A 15,911-nucleotide genomic window follows, 5' to 3' on the forward strand; every position below is an offset into this window, starting at 1 on the left:
GCGGAATCAAGACATCCTCTCCTTTGTATTTTCCCTTTATGATTGTTGCCTTAATGACGTTATTTATCATCAGTCTTCTTCACAGTCTTGTTCTATTGCACAGTCGAGGTTGATTAATGTTACGTAGCATGATGACAACTGATCCTACTTTTAACTTCAAATTGTGAGGTGGTAATCCAAATAATTCCAGTTAATTTAAAAACTCCGTGGGATAGTTGACTACGTCGTCCTGGTTCATAACGATGTCGACTGATTTGAAGGAAACCAACTGCCTCGGAAGAAAATTCTGAATGGTTGCATTGAGATCCTCGACTTTTTTCCTCCTGAGCATTTTCTAAATGGACTGCCAAATGGACTACTGTAGGGTATCTTTTATGGATCGCAATTGAAAAGATACGCTAAATTGCTTCATTGCTAGTTACATAGCGACCCATCTGGTACTGTGATCTTTCGTCATTTGTATAGGTTACAGCGAAGACGGCCATATCGCTACCTTTGTTAACATATTTACATATGTACTTTATCGACTTCACAGAGTTACGATATTCCACATTGATGTGAGTCTCTTACCTTAAGGTCCTCTTACCTTCGCAACTACCGATCGCCCATTGTCCACAACTGATCGCCGACGATACAATGGGTATCCATCATTTCCCGTTATGGTTTCAGCAATCAGGTCTCTTGGGTATCACTTGGAATACTTGCCGTTAACCATACAGAGTGAATTGTAGGTGAAAACTCCGCAAGGTCCATCCATGTATCATGTGTTTGGTAACTACTGCATGCAATTTTGGGTCAACTGTGGGAAAATGGGCATATACATATAATATGTGTAGCGCCAAATGATGTCATTTGGAAACAGCTGTTATATTTCTGAATGTTGGCCAAGAAGTGCTTAGAATTATTTCCAATCCCAGAAACTAAAGAGTGTAAAGGATCTGGTGGTGGGACCAATTGTGGCAATTTTACTTTGCCTCAAGCACAACATAATCCAGTAGATTCACCACTGTATTTTAACGCCTTGCAACAATTACAAATTATTGTCATTTCCCCAATTGTTACCGATTTGTTGGAACAATAATCTATTGCAGCATCATAGTGGAATGCAGCTCGTTCCAGGATCACAGGAGCATTGTGTCTGCGGAATCGCTCAATTTCATTATGTCGTGCTCGCTGTTGTTGTGTTTGATGTGCACGAACTCGTTGCATTCTTAGCCTATCTACTTTATTGTCACTCTCTAAAGAACGCAATTCTGACATAGCAATTCGACTATTTTCTTGATCTGTCTCTCTCTGGTCATCAGTGCGGTTAGCACGTGAGATAGCTCTTCGCACATTTGATTGACTGCGACAACCTAAGTCAGGTAGTCTTCTCCTCGTACTTAATTAAAGTGAGAAAAGTTTTCGCGCACTTAGCAGTAAAGTGTCACTATCACAAAAAATCAACAAAAAAAGAGCACATAATTTGAAATGTAACTATCACAAAGGATCACCTAAGTTAAGAAAGTTCTCGATCGTCGACATCAAAGAAAAAACAAAATTGTTGTTTTTATTTAATTTCGAGCATTTTCATATTTATTCCCCTTTTAAACCTTCCCTGGACTTCCACAAATAATTCAAGACCCAAAATTACCCAAATCGATCCAGCCGTTCTTGAGTTTTAGCGAGACTAACGAACAACGGTTATAATATGAATATAAATATATAATATAAATAATATATATATATATATATATATATATATATATATATATATATATATATATATATATATAATTTCTGGCGTAACGACCTCTTAGGCAATCTGAACGCTCGGTGATATTTGAGCTGGTACGACAACAGCGAAATTCAGTAAACAACGTGCCTGTGGTATTAACCAAGTCTTTCCATGGTTTCGGTGATGACTTCTTCGCACAAAAAAAATCTTAAAGAGCACACGAAAACCATTTTTTCCATTTTTGTTAAAATTCGAGAAGTTGCTTGCGGCCAAACTCAAACTAACGGAGCAGATTGTTTAAAATCTCACATTTGTCAGCTCATTTCTATATTTACAGTTATGTCGGCAATATTTTTACGATGGAAAAAATATCGTATAGTAATTGTTACTTTTTGAACCTGTAGTATCAAAAAAAAATTTATGAACAATTGACAGTGTACAACGATTATTCACCTTCAATTAATCACCTCCAAAAACACATCGTAACAAAAATGTAGGATGCGATTTTGAAGGATCGTTGATAAACCGAGATTTGGTATAAGCCCTGAGAATCTTATAAAGCAGTGTGAGCGATATTTTTGCTGAAATTTTGGATTTCAACAAGTCTGGTGTACAATAAGTTGATTCGGCAACAGAACAAAAACTATATTACTAAATTTGTGCATGCTTTCACATAAATCACATATAAATGCGAATTTGATTCAGAGATCATCGTCCTGATTCAAAAAAAAAATAAGCAAAACTAAGATGGTGTTATAATCAGTTTTTTTGGAAAGCAAAAGGAATTATCTTCGTGGATTTGCTCTAAACTAGCACAACAATAAATCATACAATAAACTCGGGTTCCAGTAATCAGTACATTATAGGTAGTTGGCATTATAATGTTATATATAGCAACTACGAAAGAACAAATGAATCTAATTTGAAACTATAAAATTTAATTTTTAAAAAATGCTTTTTATGTTTTCTTATTATATAAATGTAAAAGGTTATACAACTACTGAACAATTTCACATAATGTATAAACAGGTTTGATAACTAAGTTAACACATAACAGTTAATTTTCATTTTTAATTGAGGTTTATAAAAAATAAAAGATAAAGATATCTGGGACTAAATACTAATTACATGAGCAAAATATTCCTACTGTTATAATTATGTTATCTTTCTATTTATTACTTACCTGAACTCCATAAGGTCGCTGCGAAGTTACGGGCTTCCATGATCAAATGATAAATTGAAATTGGATCTGCCCTGTTAATTGTCAAGGAGCATGCTATAGAATTTAAAAGGCAAGAAAGATCGGTCGGACTTAAACAGTCTGGTCTCTTGAATGGTTGTATTTTCTGACAGACTTGGGGATATAAAGGTTCAACTGATATGCTGAAAATTCAACTAAATATTACCCATTCCATATATTTGAAGTTAACCAAAAAAGCTGTATGATATGTAATTTAATACTTAACATGAAATAAGTAAACATTTAATAAACTTACGATGCGTCAGCTTGCATAAAAATTCCCGCATTATCGCAATTCTGGGAAGAACCTAAAATGCACACTACTTCATGATAATCCTGCATAATTCTTAACATTTCCCTAGTAGCTGAAGGTGTACAGTCAGTAAATAATGAAACAAGCAATGGTACGTTGTCTATTAGCTCAATATGTGGTCTAATTTTGTCGATACCTCTTGGTAATTTAGCCTAGAATAAAAATATATGAAATACATGAAAATTAAATGTCATCATTATTATTGAAATGTCTTTTGAAAATCGAAAAAGAATTACAGTACCGGTTACAATGTTATTCTTGAAACTTAGAAAGGAAAATTTAGAGAAACTTTAAAATGAAGCATATAAGCAGAATATTACAACTATTGAAATTTCAATTTGTATATAGTATTTTATAATAAACAAAGATCGATGTTGACACCCTTTGTGAACCAATATGATAAATTACACAATTGAGCAGCTGTTTCAAATAATAAAGTTCATCATTAGTCGTTTCAAATCGATTTATGTGACAGAGACAATAAGAAGTCTCGATAGACATTTGAACAATGTAATGGTGTATACAGATCTGAATATTCGGTTCGAGCGGATTCTGCGCATTAATGAAAAAAGGTAAATGCTCCGAATCAGTTCAAGCCGAATGCTCGGGTCTGGGTCCACCATTTTATTCCATACAAAATGACATATATCAATTAAGTGGATAATTTTTAATTTGTCATTAAACATGTTAATTTTGTTACGTCCAAATATTAAGAAATTTTAAGTTGGTTTATTTTAAGTATCTTCTTACCCTGTTACTCATATCAAAATTAATAGGGGCACTGTGCTCTGTACTATCGGTTAAGCAGCTAAGAGACTGCCAATCATGCGCAGTACTATCTGCATGGACTGGGACACTATCTTGGCTGGTTGTATCATCATGGTTTTCACTCTGGCGTCTTGCTACATGGAATTTTTCTACTTCGGTGTCAAATTTCACAACAGAATGTTCCATATTTATAGCGCTTGGGGCGGAAAAACTCATTGTTCTTGACGATTCTAGATTACTATAACGGAAATAAGGATAATAAGGACTTTAACATATTAGATTATTATATTAATAGTTTATTTATGAACTTCAAGTCGAGCACTTTAAGAAAGTCAAGTTACTTTATTAATTCTCGCCTGTATATAAGTAAGCATGACTGCAGTATAACCAAAAACCTTGCACATTGACAGATATAACGAGCTGATATTAATTTCTGTAAAGTAGTGCTTTTAATGATGGAAATAAAAAATGCCCGCCAAAATAGATTTAATTTAATGGGAAATTATATTATTCGAAAATTCAGCTCAAACTAAGAAAAAAAACGTAGTTACCCTCTTGAATAGCAACGCTCGGCTGCATGTTGCACGAGTTATAAAGCGTACACTGTTACAGCTCGAGTATGAAGTTCTGCCGCGCTCAGCGAACTCACTAGGCATAACGCCTTCTAATTACCAATTTTTCAGATCAATGCAGCGTGGCTGGCACACAGTTTCAAAATGCTAACCACCAATATTTTGCAATAAATGCCTTTTAAAGTGAAATCAGCATGATAAGTGCAAGCACCTAACATTAGGTTTAAGGTGGTTTACATCTGTATCAATATTGCTGGCTATTAATATCTCTTCAAGATTTCTAGTTCAGCAAAAATAAACGTCGACATCTTTCAAAGAAATCGTTATTTGTGAAAAAGAAGAGTAAATATATTTGACTGACAGATTATCTGGATACCAACCCAATGGACCGATGGATGGTTCTGATAAAAGTACAGTAATGGGTCTATGAAATTAATTAATTTGCAAAAATGTAAAAGTTTTAAGTTTAGCGCTGTTGTAATAATAAAAATTATAATTTGTGTAAAAAGACTATGTGGATCCATTTTAATGTCGCAGAATGGTATTTTAAAAATGTATAAATTTTAATTCTACTCCGCAACCTGTGCTTAACATATGGACCAAATCTGACACGCATAATAATAATAATAAAAACTGTCTAATATGACTAACTACTTAAACAGTATACAATCATGCTGAGTGTTAACACAATATACTACTGGTACATATAGTTTGGCGAATCTTTAAAAATACTATGCAACAACAATTAGCTCATAGATGATAAGACGCTAATGATAAACAATGATAACCAAACGATAATAATGAATGGATTAAATACAATTACAGCAGAAGATCCTGTAACAGCGGAAAACATTGTAAAACATTTAGATATTACAATACATTGAGAGAGTGAACTTGTTCTTGTGCGTGGTCTCGTGATGCTAATACCAATCTATAATGATTTTCCGAACAATTCTTTACTTAGTCCTGCTAGTAAATATATGTAAGTATTGATCGTTTAAGTTGTAAAATGGTTAATGAAAGTGCATTTTCAGGTGATTTGAAAATAATAATACATAAAGTGCATAAATGTAACATAACTAAAGGCAACTTAAAACAAAATTCAAACGAAACAACTAATTCATTTTCCAAGCCCAGCGACTCTAAAATAGCAAATATATCACTTCAAACAAGTACAACAATCAGAACAAATGATACACATTACTCGGAAACAAGTAGTATCAGATCATCTAATGAAACATACACGCCGTTCAGTGATTTTACATATAATGTAACAAATAGTTTCTCGACACATCCATCACCTAAAGAAACTTTTACAAACACATCCGATGATATATATCCTATAGAAACTGATACGAGTGCACTATTCTCTGATTCTACCGAAATAAACAAACATTCTCCTAGTAGTCTATCATCTGAATATATTAGCAAAATATCTGAAAACAATACGTATCCCATCCAAAATAGTGACGTAGCTACCAGTGAAGACCCCAGTGAATTTATTTCAAGTGAAATAGTTAAAGAAACAAGTACCATAATAATAAAGTCATCTATAAAACACGAGGAAAGCATATTGTCCGAAAAAACTACAACTAGCGAAAAAACTATTCCTAATGACACTTCCGTCAGAGAAATCAAAACAACTACAGATATAGATTTGGATGCCATAGATTTAAATAACTTAAACGGTACTTCAGAAAGTAAAGAAACTACTATAATAACAAGGAATACCATGAGAAATAAAGAAACCATGTTGCCCGACGATGTTACAGCATCGAGCGAGCTTATTTCCACCGGAACGTTTACCGGAGAAACTAGAATGACTACAAAGATCGATAGAGGTGCCAGCGAACCTATTTCTAATAATCCACCAATCAAGGAACTCATTACAATACAGGAGAATGATATAAATATCACAGAAACAAGTGTCACAACAAAAGAGCCTCAACCTGGTAGTACAGAACCCAGCCAACCTTTTTCTAGTTATACTTTATCTACAGAAAATAGCAAAGATGTGACGATCAATAAAAATTCCACAGAAACAAATATAATAATAAAGTCTACTGTTGCAAGTGAAGTGGATGAAACAACAGAAACCAGCAAATTTGTTACCAGGGAGCCTTCTAGCACAGACGCTAATACAACCACAGAGACCAATATTAACTCGACGGGAACTAGCATTATAATGACAAAATATGCTACCAGCAGTAAAACAAATACATTGTCCAGTGATACTACAGAATCTAGAGATGTTTTTTCTACTGGGAGTGAAACTCTAATAACTACAGGAACTGATGAAAATCCTATGGAAACTGATATAACAAAGTCAACTGTAACAAGTAAACTAAGTACACTGCCCGATGACAACATAGAGGTTGGCAAACCACCCACTAAAGAAGCTAATACAATCGAGGATACCTATATTAATTCAACACAAACAAACATCTCAAAATCGACTACAAAAAATAAATCAAGTACATTGACCGATGACAATCCAAAAATCATCGAACCTATTTCAAAATATCCCCTAATCCCCACACAATCACTATCAGATCAAGATTCGCCAACGGAAACCACTACAATATCGGAGAGTGATATGGCAGCAACAGAAACAAGTATTATATCTACAAAGTCGGTTAAAACTAGCCAACTTAGTAGATTAACAGATAGCAGCACAGAACCTATTTCTGATTATATTTCAACTAAAGAAAACAGAAAAACCATGGCGAGCAATAAAGATGGCACAGAAACAAATATCCTAATAACTAAACCGACGTCAATAAGTGAAGCAGATAGTTTGTTCGGCGACACAACGGAAATCAGCGAATCTATGTCTAGTGAGTCTATTATAAAACAAGCTAGTACAAGCATGACTACCGGTATATATTCAAAAGAAACTATTATCACAACTAAATACACTACAAAAAGTGAACCAAGCACATTGTCCTACGATACCACTGAAACCAGTGAACATATTTCTGACGACTCATCGACCAGAGAATCCATTGCAACAACGGAGACTAATCCCTCTAATGATCCATCGACCCAGAAAGAAAGTATTGCCACCACGAAGAACAGTAAAGATTCGGCAGAAACTAGCACCATCATAATACAGATTACCATAAAAAATCAATTAAATTCATTATCCGATCAAAGTCCATCAAAAAAAGAAGTCATTACGACAACCAAGAGTGATATGGATCCATCAGAAACAAATACTACAACAAAAAATTCTATTATAACAAGTCAACCTAATGGATCGATAGATAATCGTACAGAAACCATCGGACCTATTTCAGCATATACTTCAGACAGAGAGAATAGTCAAATCATAGAGACCAATGAAGACTCCAACAATATGATAACAAAAAAATCTACAGTAACAAGTACATTGTTCGATTACACAACAGGAACAAAAGAACATATGTCTACTGAGTTTTCTAGCGATGAAACTAGTTCAATCGCAGAAAACGGTGTTAATTCTACAGAAAGTAGTAAAGTCGATGGCATTGCAGGAATAAATAAGCTTATTTCCACCAACCCTTCTACCAGAGAAACTGGAACATCTACAGATATAGATAAATCTGTGACAAGTGAAAAAAATATATTGTTACATGACACGGCAGAAACCAACAAGCTTATTTCCATTAAAACTTCTACCAAAGAATATGGAACAATTACAGACATAGATAAATCTTTAACAAGTGAAACAAATATATTGTTAGATGACACTACAGAAATCAGCAAGCATATTTCCACTAAACCTTCTACCAAAGAAGATGGAACAACTACAGAGATAGACAAATCTGTAACAGCTGAAACAATTATGTTATATGATGACACTACAGCAACCAGCAAGCTGATTTCTACTAAACCTTCTACTAAAGAAGATGAAACAACTACAAAGATAGACAAATCTGAAACACCTGAAATAAGTATGTTATATGATGACACTACAGCAACCAACAAGCTGATTTCCACCAGACCTACCAAAGATGGGACAACTACAGAGATAGGCAAATCTGTATCAGATGAAACAAGTATGTTATATGATGACTCTGCAGCAACCAGCAAGCTGATTTTCACCAAAAATTCTACCAACGAAGATGGGACAACTACAAAAATAGACAAATCTGTAACAGCTAAAACAAGTATGTTACATGATGACACTGCAACAATCAGCAAGTTGTTTTCCACGAAACCTTCTACCAAAGAAGATGAAACAACTACAAAGGTAGACAAATCTGTAACAGATGAAACAAGTATGTTATATGATGACACTACAGAAACCAATAAGCTGATTTCCACCAAATCTTCTACCAAAGAAGATGAAACAACTACAGAGACAGAGCAATCTGTAACAGATAAAACAGGTATGTTACATGATGACACTACAGCAACCAGCAAGCTGATTTCCACCAGACCTACCAAAGATGGGACAACTACAGAAATAGACAAATCTGTAACAGCTGAAACAAGTATGTTATACGATGACACTGCAACAACCAGTAAGTTGTTTTACACGAAACCTTCTACCAAAGAAGATGAAACAACTACAAAGGTAGACAAATCTGTAGCAGATGAAACAAGTATGTTATATGATGACACTACAGAAACCAATAAGCTGATTTCCACCAAATCTTCTAACAAAGAAGATGAAACAACTACAGAGACAGCGCAATCTGTAACAGATAAAACAGGTATGTTACATGATGTCACTACAGCAACCAGCAAGCTGATTTCCACCAGACCTACCAAAGATGGGACAACTACAGAAATAGACAAATCTGTAACAGCTGAAACAAGTATGTTATATGATGACACTGCAACAACCAGTAAGTTGTTTTACACGAAACCTTCTACCAAAGAAGATGAAACAACTACAAAGGTAGACAAATCTGTAACAGATAAAACAGGTATGTTACATGATGATACTACAGCAACCAGCAAGTTGATTTCCACCAGACCTACCAAAGATGGGACAACTACAGAGATAGGCAAATCTGTATTAGATGAAACAAGTATGTTATACGATGACTCTAGAGCAACCAGCAAGCTGATTTTCACCAAAAATTCTACCAACAAAGATGGGACAACTACAGAAATAGACAAATCTGTAACAGCTGAAACAAGTATGTTATATGATGACACTGCAACAACCAGCAAGTTGTTTTCCAACGAAGATGGGACAACTACAGAAATAGACAAATCTGTAACAGCTGAAACAAGTATGTTATATGAAGACACTGCAACAACCAGCAAGTTGTTTTCCACGAAACCTTCTACTAAAGAAGATGAAACAACTACAAAGGTACACAAATCTGTAGCAGATGAAACAAGTATGTTATATGATGATACTACAGAAACCAATAAGCTGATTTCCACCAAATCTTCTACCAAAGAAGATGAAACAACTACAGAGACAGAGCAATCTGTAACAGATAAAACAGGTATGTTGCACGATGACACTACAGCAACCAGCAAGCTAATTTCCACCAGACCTACCAAAGATGGGACAACTACAGAGATAGGCAAATCTGTATCAGATGAAACAAGTATGTTATACGATGACTCTACAGCAACCAGCAAGCTGATTTCCACCAAAAATTCTACCAACGAAGATGGGACAACTACAGAAATAGACAAATCTGTAACAGCTGAAACAAGTATATTATATGATGACACTGCAACAACCAGTAAGTTGTTTTCCACGAAATCTTCTACCAAAGAAGATGAAACAACTACAAAGGTAGACAAATCTGTAGCAGATGAAACAAGTATGTTATATGATGACACTACAGAAACCAATAAGCTGATTTCCACCAAATCTTCTACCAAAGAAGATGAAACAACTACAGAGACAGAGCAATCTGTAACAGATAAAACAGGTATATTAGACGATGACACTACAGCAACCAGCAAGCTGATTTCCACCAAACCTTCTACCAAAAAAAATGGAACAACTGTAAATATTGATAAATCTATAACAAGAGAAACAAATACATCGCCAGAGGACAATACAGAAACCAGCAAGTTTATTTCTACTAAACCTTCTACCAAAGAAGATGGAACAACTACAGACATAAATAAATCTGTAATAACTGAAACAAGTATATTGCCAGATGACACTACAGAAACCAGCAAGTTTACTTCCGCTAAACCTTCTATCACGGAAGATGAAACAACTACAAAGACAGACAAATCTATAACAGATGAGGTACATATGTTATATGATGACACTACAACAACCAGAAAGTTAATTTTCGCCAAATCTTCTACCAAAAAAGATGGAACAACTACAGAGATAGACAAATCTGTAACAAGTGAAACAAGTATGTTATATGATAATACAGCAACCACCAAGTTGATTTCTATCAAACCTTCTACCAGAGAAGCTGCAGCAACCACAAGTATAGGTAAATCTGTAACAAGTGAAACAAGTATATCGCTAGATGACATTACGATAACCAACAAGCTTAAAGATGGAACAACTATAAAAACTGATAAATCTGAAACAAGTACATTGCTAGATGATGCTACAGAAACCACCAAACTTATTACCACTCAACCTTCTACCAAAGAAGATGGAACAACTACAGATAAATATGTAACAAGTGAAATAAGTACATTAACAGTAAGTAAGAATATAGTAACTGAAGAGAATACAGCCACAATGATCCAGCACGCTGACACTACAAAAACCAGTGAGTTTATATATGATGACCCTTCGACCGTAAAGACAATTATAGCAAATGAGGTTAGTAGATTATCAGATGACCGTACCGAGAACAGTAAACATATTTCCACTAAACATTATACTAAAGAAACTAATACAGTTACTGATCTTGATGAAGATACTACGAAATCTAGTATCATAACGACGAAGTCTTCTATAAAAAGTGAACCAAGTACATGGTTCGATAACAATACAGAAACCAACAAACCCATTTTCAATGATCCATCATCGAAAGAATCTATTAAAACAACGGAAAATTATGCAGATATCACAGAAACAATGCTTACAATAACAAATCAGCCTAGTCAATCGACAGATAATAGTACAAGACTCAGTGAAATAATTTCTAGTTACACTTCATCCAAACAGAATAATATAACGACGGGAATCAACAACAATAGAGATCCGATAGAAAACAGTGCCGTAGTAACAAAGTCTACTGTGATCGATGAATTAAATATGTTTTCCGATTACACTACAGAAATACGAGGCAAATCCATTTTCAGCGAGTCTTCTGACATGGAAGCTACTCCAACAACGGATACTTTTAATGATTCAACAGAAACCAATACCTTCATAATAAATCCCTCTACAAAAATTGAAGCAAGTACATTGTTCGGTGATAAAACAACAAACAGCGGACAATATTACACTGACATTACGTCTGCCAAAGAAGCTAAAGTAACTACAGAGAACGATAAAAATGATGCAGAACCTAGTACCAATATAATATCTATTATAACTAGCGAAAAAACTACCCTGTACAATAACATTTCAGAAACATGGAAATCAATTTTTAGTGATTCTTCAACTAAAGAAGCTACTATAACAGGTGCTGAAATATATTCAACCGAAACAAGTACCGCCATAAAACAGTCTACTATATACGAAGCAAATACGTTGTTAGACGATTTAACAGGAACCAATGAACCTTCTATTCAAGACACTACCGTACTACGTACGATCATACCGACTGATAATAAAATTATGGAGAACGACAACGTAACAAATGAAATAAATTCGGTGTTTGCTGATGTAACCAAAACCAGTGAATTTACTTCACGTGACAAATCAGACGCAGAAACAGATGTAACAATGAGCTACATATACAGTATGGAATCCACTATACCAATAACAGAAACCACTAACATAGAAAATAACAATCTTATACCTATTGAGAATGAATCATCCTCTAGTGAATCAAGTAATTCTATGATTATTCCAACTACAGAAGTCAACAATATAACAACAAAATCATATGAATCTTATGAAACACATATAACGACAAAAGGTGAAAATCTTACAACAGAAGTGAGATCATCAACTCAGGGTAGCATATCACCTACACAAAGTAATACTAACTTAGACACAAATATTTTAACAACTGAAGTTATTTCATCTGTTTCTACAAACTGGACTTTAACTGGGGTTAAATCGACGAGTCAATCCAGTATACAACCAACTACTAAATCACCCAACAAATTTCCAATGCCCACAGACAATAGTAGTGCTCTAAAAACCACATATTTTTGTTACACTATTTTCTTGAACTTAATATTCTTAATCATTTTAATATAACTGTTTACTGATTTTACTTTTAACATTTTCATATTTTTGTATTCTCAATTTTATTTCAAATATATAAATTTGTAATAATATTGTAACCCTTTAATTAAAATTACAAAGTATTAGCACAGCTATAAATTAACTTTTTAGTTCATATATTTTATGGGATCATGCACAATCCCCTATATACTAAATAAACATAATCTAGAATAGCAAAAGATTTGTACTTTTTTATATCCAATACTTTTTCAATAAAATTAACCGTAAACAAAGGAAAACGTAACTTAACGTAAAAGTAAAACAGGCATATAACTACATTCATTAAATAGCATAAATAAAAAGAGATATTCTAAATAAAATCTACTAATCAATACCTATCCAAAAGACACGATCTGTCATCCATGCCGTACCCATCCACCTCAGCAGAACGCTCCCTAACTGTAACCTCCGGAATCAATTCAGTAGTTACTGGCTGTGAGGCACTATCCACCCTAATGGATAGGGAGAAAGAGAGGCCGAAGAAAGAGCAACAGGGCGCGTATTAGGAAAGCAAATGAGAAAGAAAAAATAAGTTAGTAGGTACTACAAACGAGCTAGGGTTATGATGCGAGGACCGTGTTAAAACAGTAAAACTTAATCCAGGAATCATTTATTCAAATTAATCAAATTAAGACTTTATTCATTGCTAAGTAATTTGTTCATTGAAATTTAAGTATAGGGGTTTTCAATAAAAGATTGTTATGGTGTTAAGATGTTTTGGTGATATAATCTATGGCGGCCATGTTTTCACAACGGCCAAATTGACACAACGAAAGTTTCGATGGACATTCTCCAAGGATGATTTGAGGGTATCATTACTTTTTGCATAGGTAACATGAATAAACCTTCAAGATATTGATCCAAACCATCTCAATATCATTAAGCCCCTTGAATTCGTATAACAGCGAGAAACCGCGTTTACAATACGTTTGTTACATAAAGGTATGTATAGATCACTCAAGTAAAAATATAATTGCATTAACACCTTATACACAGCTTTTTTGATTCCACTTTAACATCCACCAACTGTTATTGAAAAACACTATGTAAAATCAGTTCTTGTTTTAAAATGACCCCAGATGAAGTTTACATCTCGAATGAGAACTATATGGTTAACATGCTCCACTATATACCACTTAATTTCAAAATCAGTATTGTCACTTAAATCGAACAAAAATTATTAAAACTTATAATTTATAGTCCTTTTAAATCCGATAATTTATATATGTATGCATGTATTTAGATATTCTACAAGACTTTTGAAGTTTTGAGTTTTTAAGACTTAATTCAAGAGATTATAAAACTATAAAATCAGTGACAGATATTGATATGTTACTTAACGTTATTTCACATTCAACATCGATGCATTCTCATGCTCTGATGATATATGATATTAAAAATGTACCTATTCCTATCACTAAGTAAGGATATATGGCAATTCCAGCCGCTTTCTAGTCCCATTTTTTCGCTGAATACTCTGGATCGAAGTTCGTTTTCCTTACTAAAATGGACGAACCTAATGCATGCTCTCTCAAGTTGTTCAATAAGTTGAACCTATGACGGCAAAACAAATTACAATAACACAAATAATATAAAAGGGATATATTTTACCATATCAGTAAGGGCTTGGTATTGCATAGCGACCATACCAATAAAAATTTGATTGCACTGCATCTGAAAGCAGCTTTCTGCATCAGTGATATTATTGCCCACTGGATAATCATTATATAGCAAAGAATCTATAAAAATTTAACTATAAAATAGCATGGTATTGTGTTTGTGGGAATTAATTAACTGTATTTATTAAAAAAACTTTTTAAATGTATTTAATCAATTTAAATTTATAAAAATATAAAACGTACCTGTACTAAAAAATTGCGCATTTCTAATCTTTGGTTCCAATACACTTTTACAGTCCCAATGAACTGGGGTTGGGCTCCGATGACTCATATACAAATGTCTGCTATCGCTGGGTAACTCTAGGTAAACTTCACTTAAAGTATCGCTTAATATTTTTGATAAAGGCCTATAACAATAATCACTTTAATCAAACTAAAGTTAGTTATCACCTATACATCCATGAAAAAGCAAAAATTGGTAAAGCATATACAATTAGTGTATTAATTATTATCATACTTTATAACAAGTAATATATAACCATTGCAGCTTTTTTACCTATAAGCAAAGGCGGTACAATATGCTGTTAAACTACTTCTTTGGTAGAAATCCTGAATTTTCTTCCTATCAGAGTGTGTTAAAGGACACAAATCAAATCCATCCCAATAGTCTATGCAGCAATCTAAAATAATATCGGCGGTACCCTCACTATAATGAAAATAATATATATGCATTAATGAGGACTGAGAAAATATGATTAAATTATTTTTAGCTTTTTATTTAAATATTCTCACCTTAATAACTGCATGTTACCACTACATAACTCTTTAACCACAACAGCAAAAGCATGTGGAAATGGGAACTTTAACTTGGTAGATAACTGCAATGACCTTGCATACTTGTTATCTCTCCTCACCATTTCAGGTTGCTGTCAAATGTATTATTCATATAAAACAGATTTATTGGATTGAGAGATTTTTGAGTAAATTTTATATAATCAGAACTGACTGTTGATTTCACTTTAGTACAATGACAGAAACAAAAAAAGAAACCCTAATATCAAAGCTTTACTACAATTATAAGCAGACATAAATTAGTTTATCTACTGTAAATTGTTGAAAATTAATTCACAGTCTTTGTGCTAAAATAAAGTGTATTCTTACCAAATGTCTGAACACTGATAATTGTTGTTCCAAACTGAAAATCTTTTGTGCCTGATCTACAAAGCCAATCTCTTTAGCTAACTCACAAAGGCATCTTCTATTAGTAACAGGAACTAAATTCTCATTATACATAGCTTCGCAAGTAATATGAGAGCAAAAATGTGAATATCGATCCTAAAA

The 15,911-nt window shown here is 33.6% G+C and overlaps 2 protein-coding genes across 2 annotated transcripts in view; one reads left to right on the plus strand and one right to left on the minus strand.

Annotated features, from left to right (window-relative positions):
- Positions 1 to 15,911, minus strand: part of l(2)k05819 (transmembrane protein 94-like protein l(2)k05819) — a 32,333-nt gene that overhangs the window by 13,949 nt on the left and 2,473 nt on the right. Inside the window, exons 9-18 of the mRNA XM_076393826.1 lie at positions 15,732 to 15,905; positions 15,363 to 15,496; positions 15,127 to 15,276; positions 14,814 to 14,992; positions 14,563 to 14,690; positions 14,357 to 14,505; positions 13,287 to 13,403; positions 4,021 to 4,276; positions 3,214 to 3,422; positions 2,901 to 3,100 (exon numbers count right to left, since the gene is read on the minus strand). Of these exons, the coding sequence (XP_076249941.1) occupies positions 2,901 to 3,100; positions 3,214 to 3,422; positions 4,021 to 4,276; positions 13,287 to 13,403; positions 14,357 to 14,505; positions 14,563 to 14,690; positions 14,814 to 14,992; positions 15,127 to 15,276; positions 15,363 to 15,496; positions 15,732 to 15,905 (1,696 nt within the window). The remainder of the gene's footprint in view (positions 1 to 2,900; positions 3,101 to 3,213; positions 3,423 to 4,020; positions 4,277 to 13,286; positions 13,404 to 14,356; positions 14,506 to 14,562; positions 14,691 to 14,813; positions 14,993 to 15,126; positions 15,277 to 15,362; positions 15,497 to 15,731; positions 15,906 to 15,911) is intronic.
- LOC143206628 (uncharacterized) lies at positions 5,450 to 13,130 on the plus strand. The gene is made up of 2 exons (XM_076419240.1): positions 5,450 to 5,592; positions 5,645 to 13,130. Exons 1-2 carry the CDS (start codon positions 5,547 to 5,549, stop codon positions 12,922 to 12,924), a joined length of 7,326 nt encoding a protein of 2,441 aa, XP_076275355.1. The 5' UTR covers positions 5,450 to 5,546; the 3' UTR covers positions 12,925 to 13,130.

The sequence above is a fragment of the Rhynchophorus ferrugineus genome, unplaced genomic scaffold, assembly GCF_030347505.1.
Source record: "Rhynchophorus ferrugineus isolate W39M unplaced genomic scaffold, kcgeb_rfMv2 rfM1, whole genome shotgun sequence".
Classification (NCBI taxonomy): Eukaryota; Metazoa; Arthropoda; class Insecta; order Coleoptera; family Curculionidae; genus Rhynchophorus; species Rhynchophorus ferrugineus.

Coding starts and splice junctions, on each gene's coding strand:
- LOC143206628 (XM_076419240.1), top strand. CDS start 5,547: ATGATTTTCCGAACAATTCTTTACTTAGTCCTGCTAGTAAATATAT. Junction 5,593..5,644: donor AGTCCTGCTAGTAAATATAT/GTAAGTATTGAT, acceptor GTGCATTTTCAG/GTGATTTGAAAATAATAATA.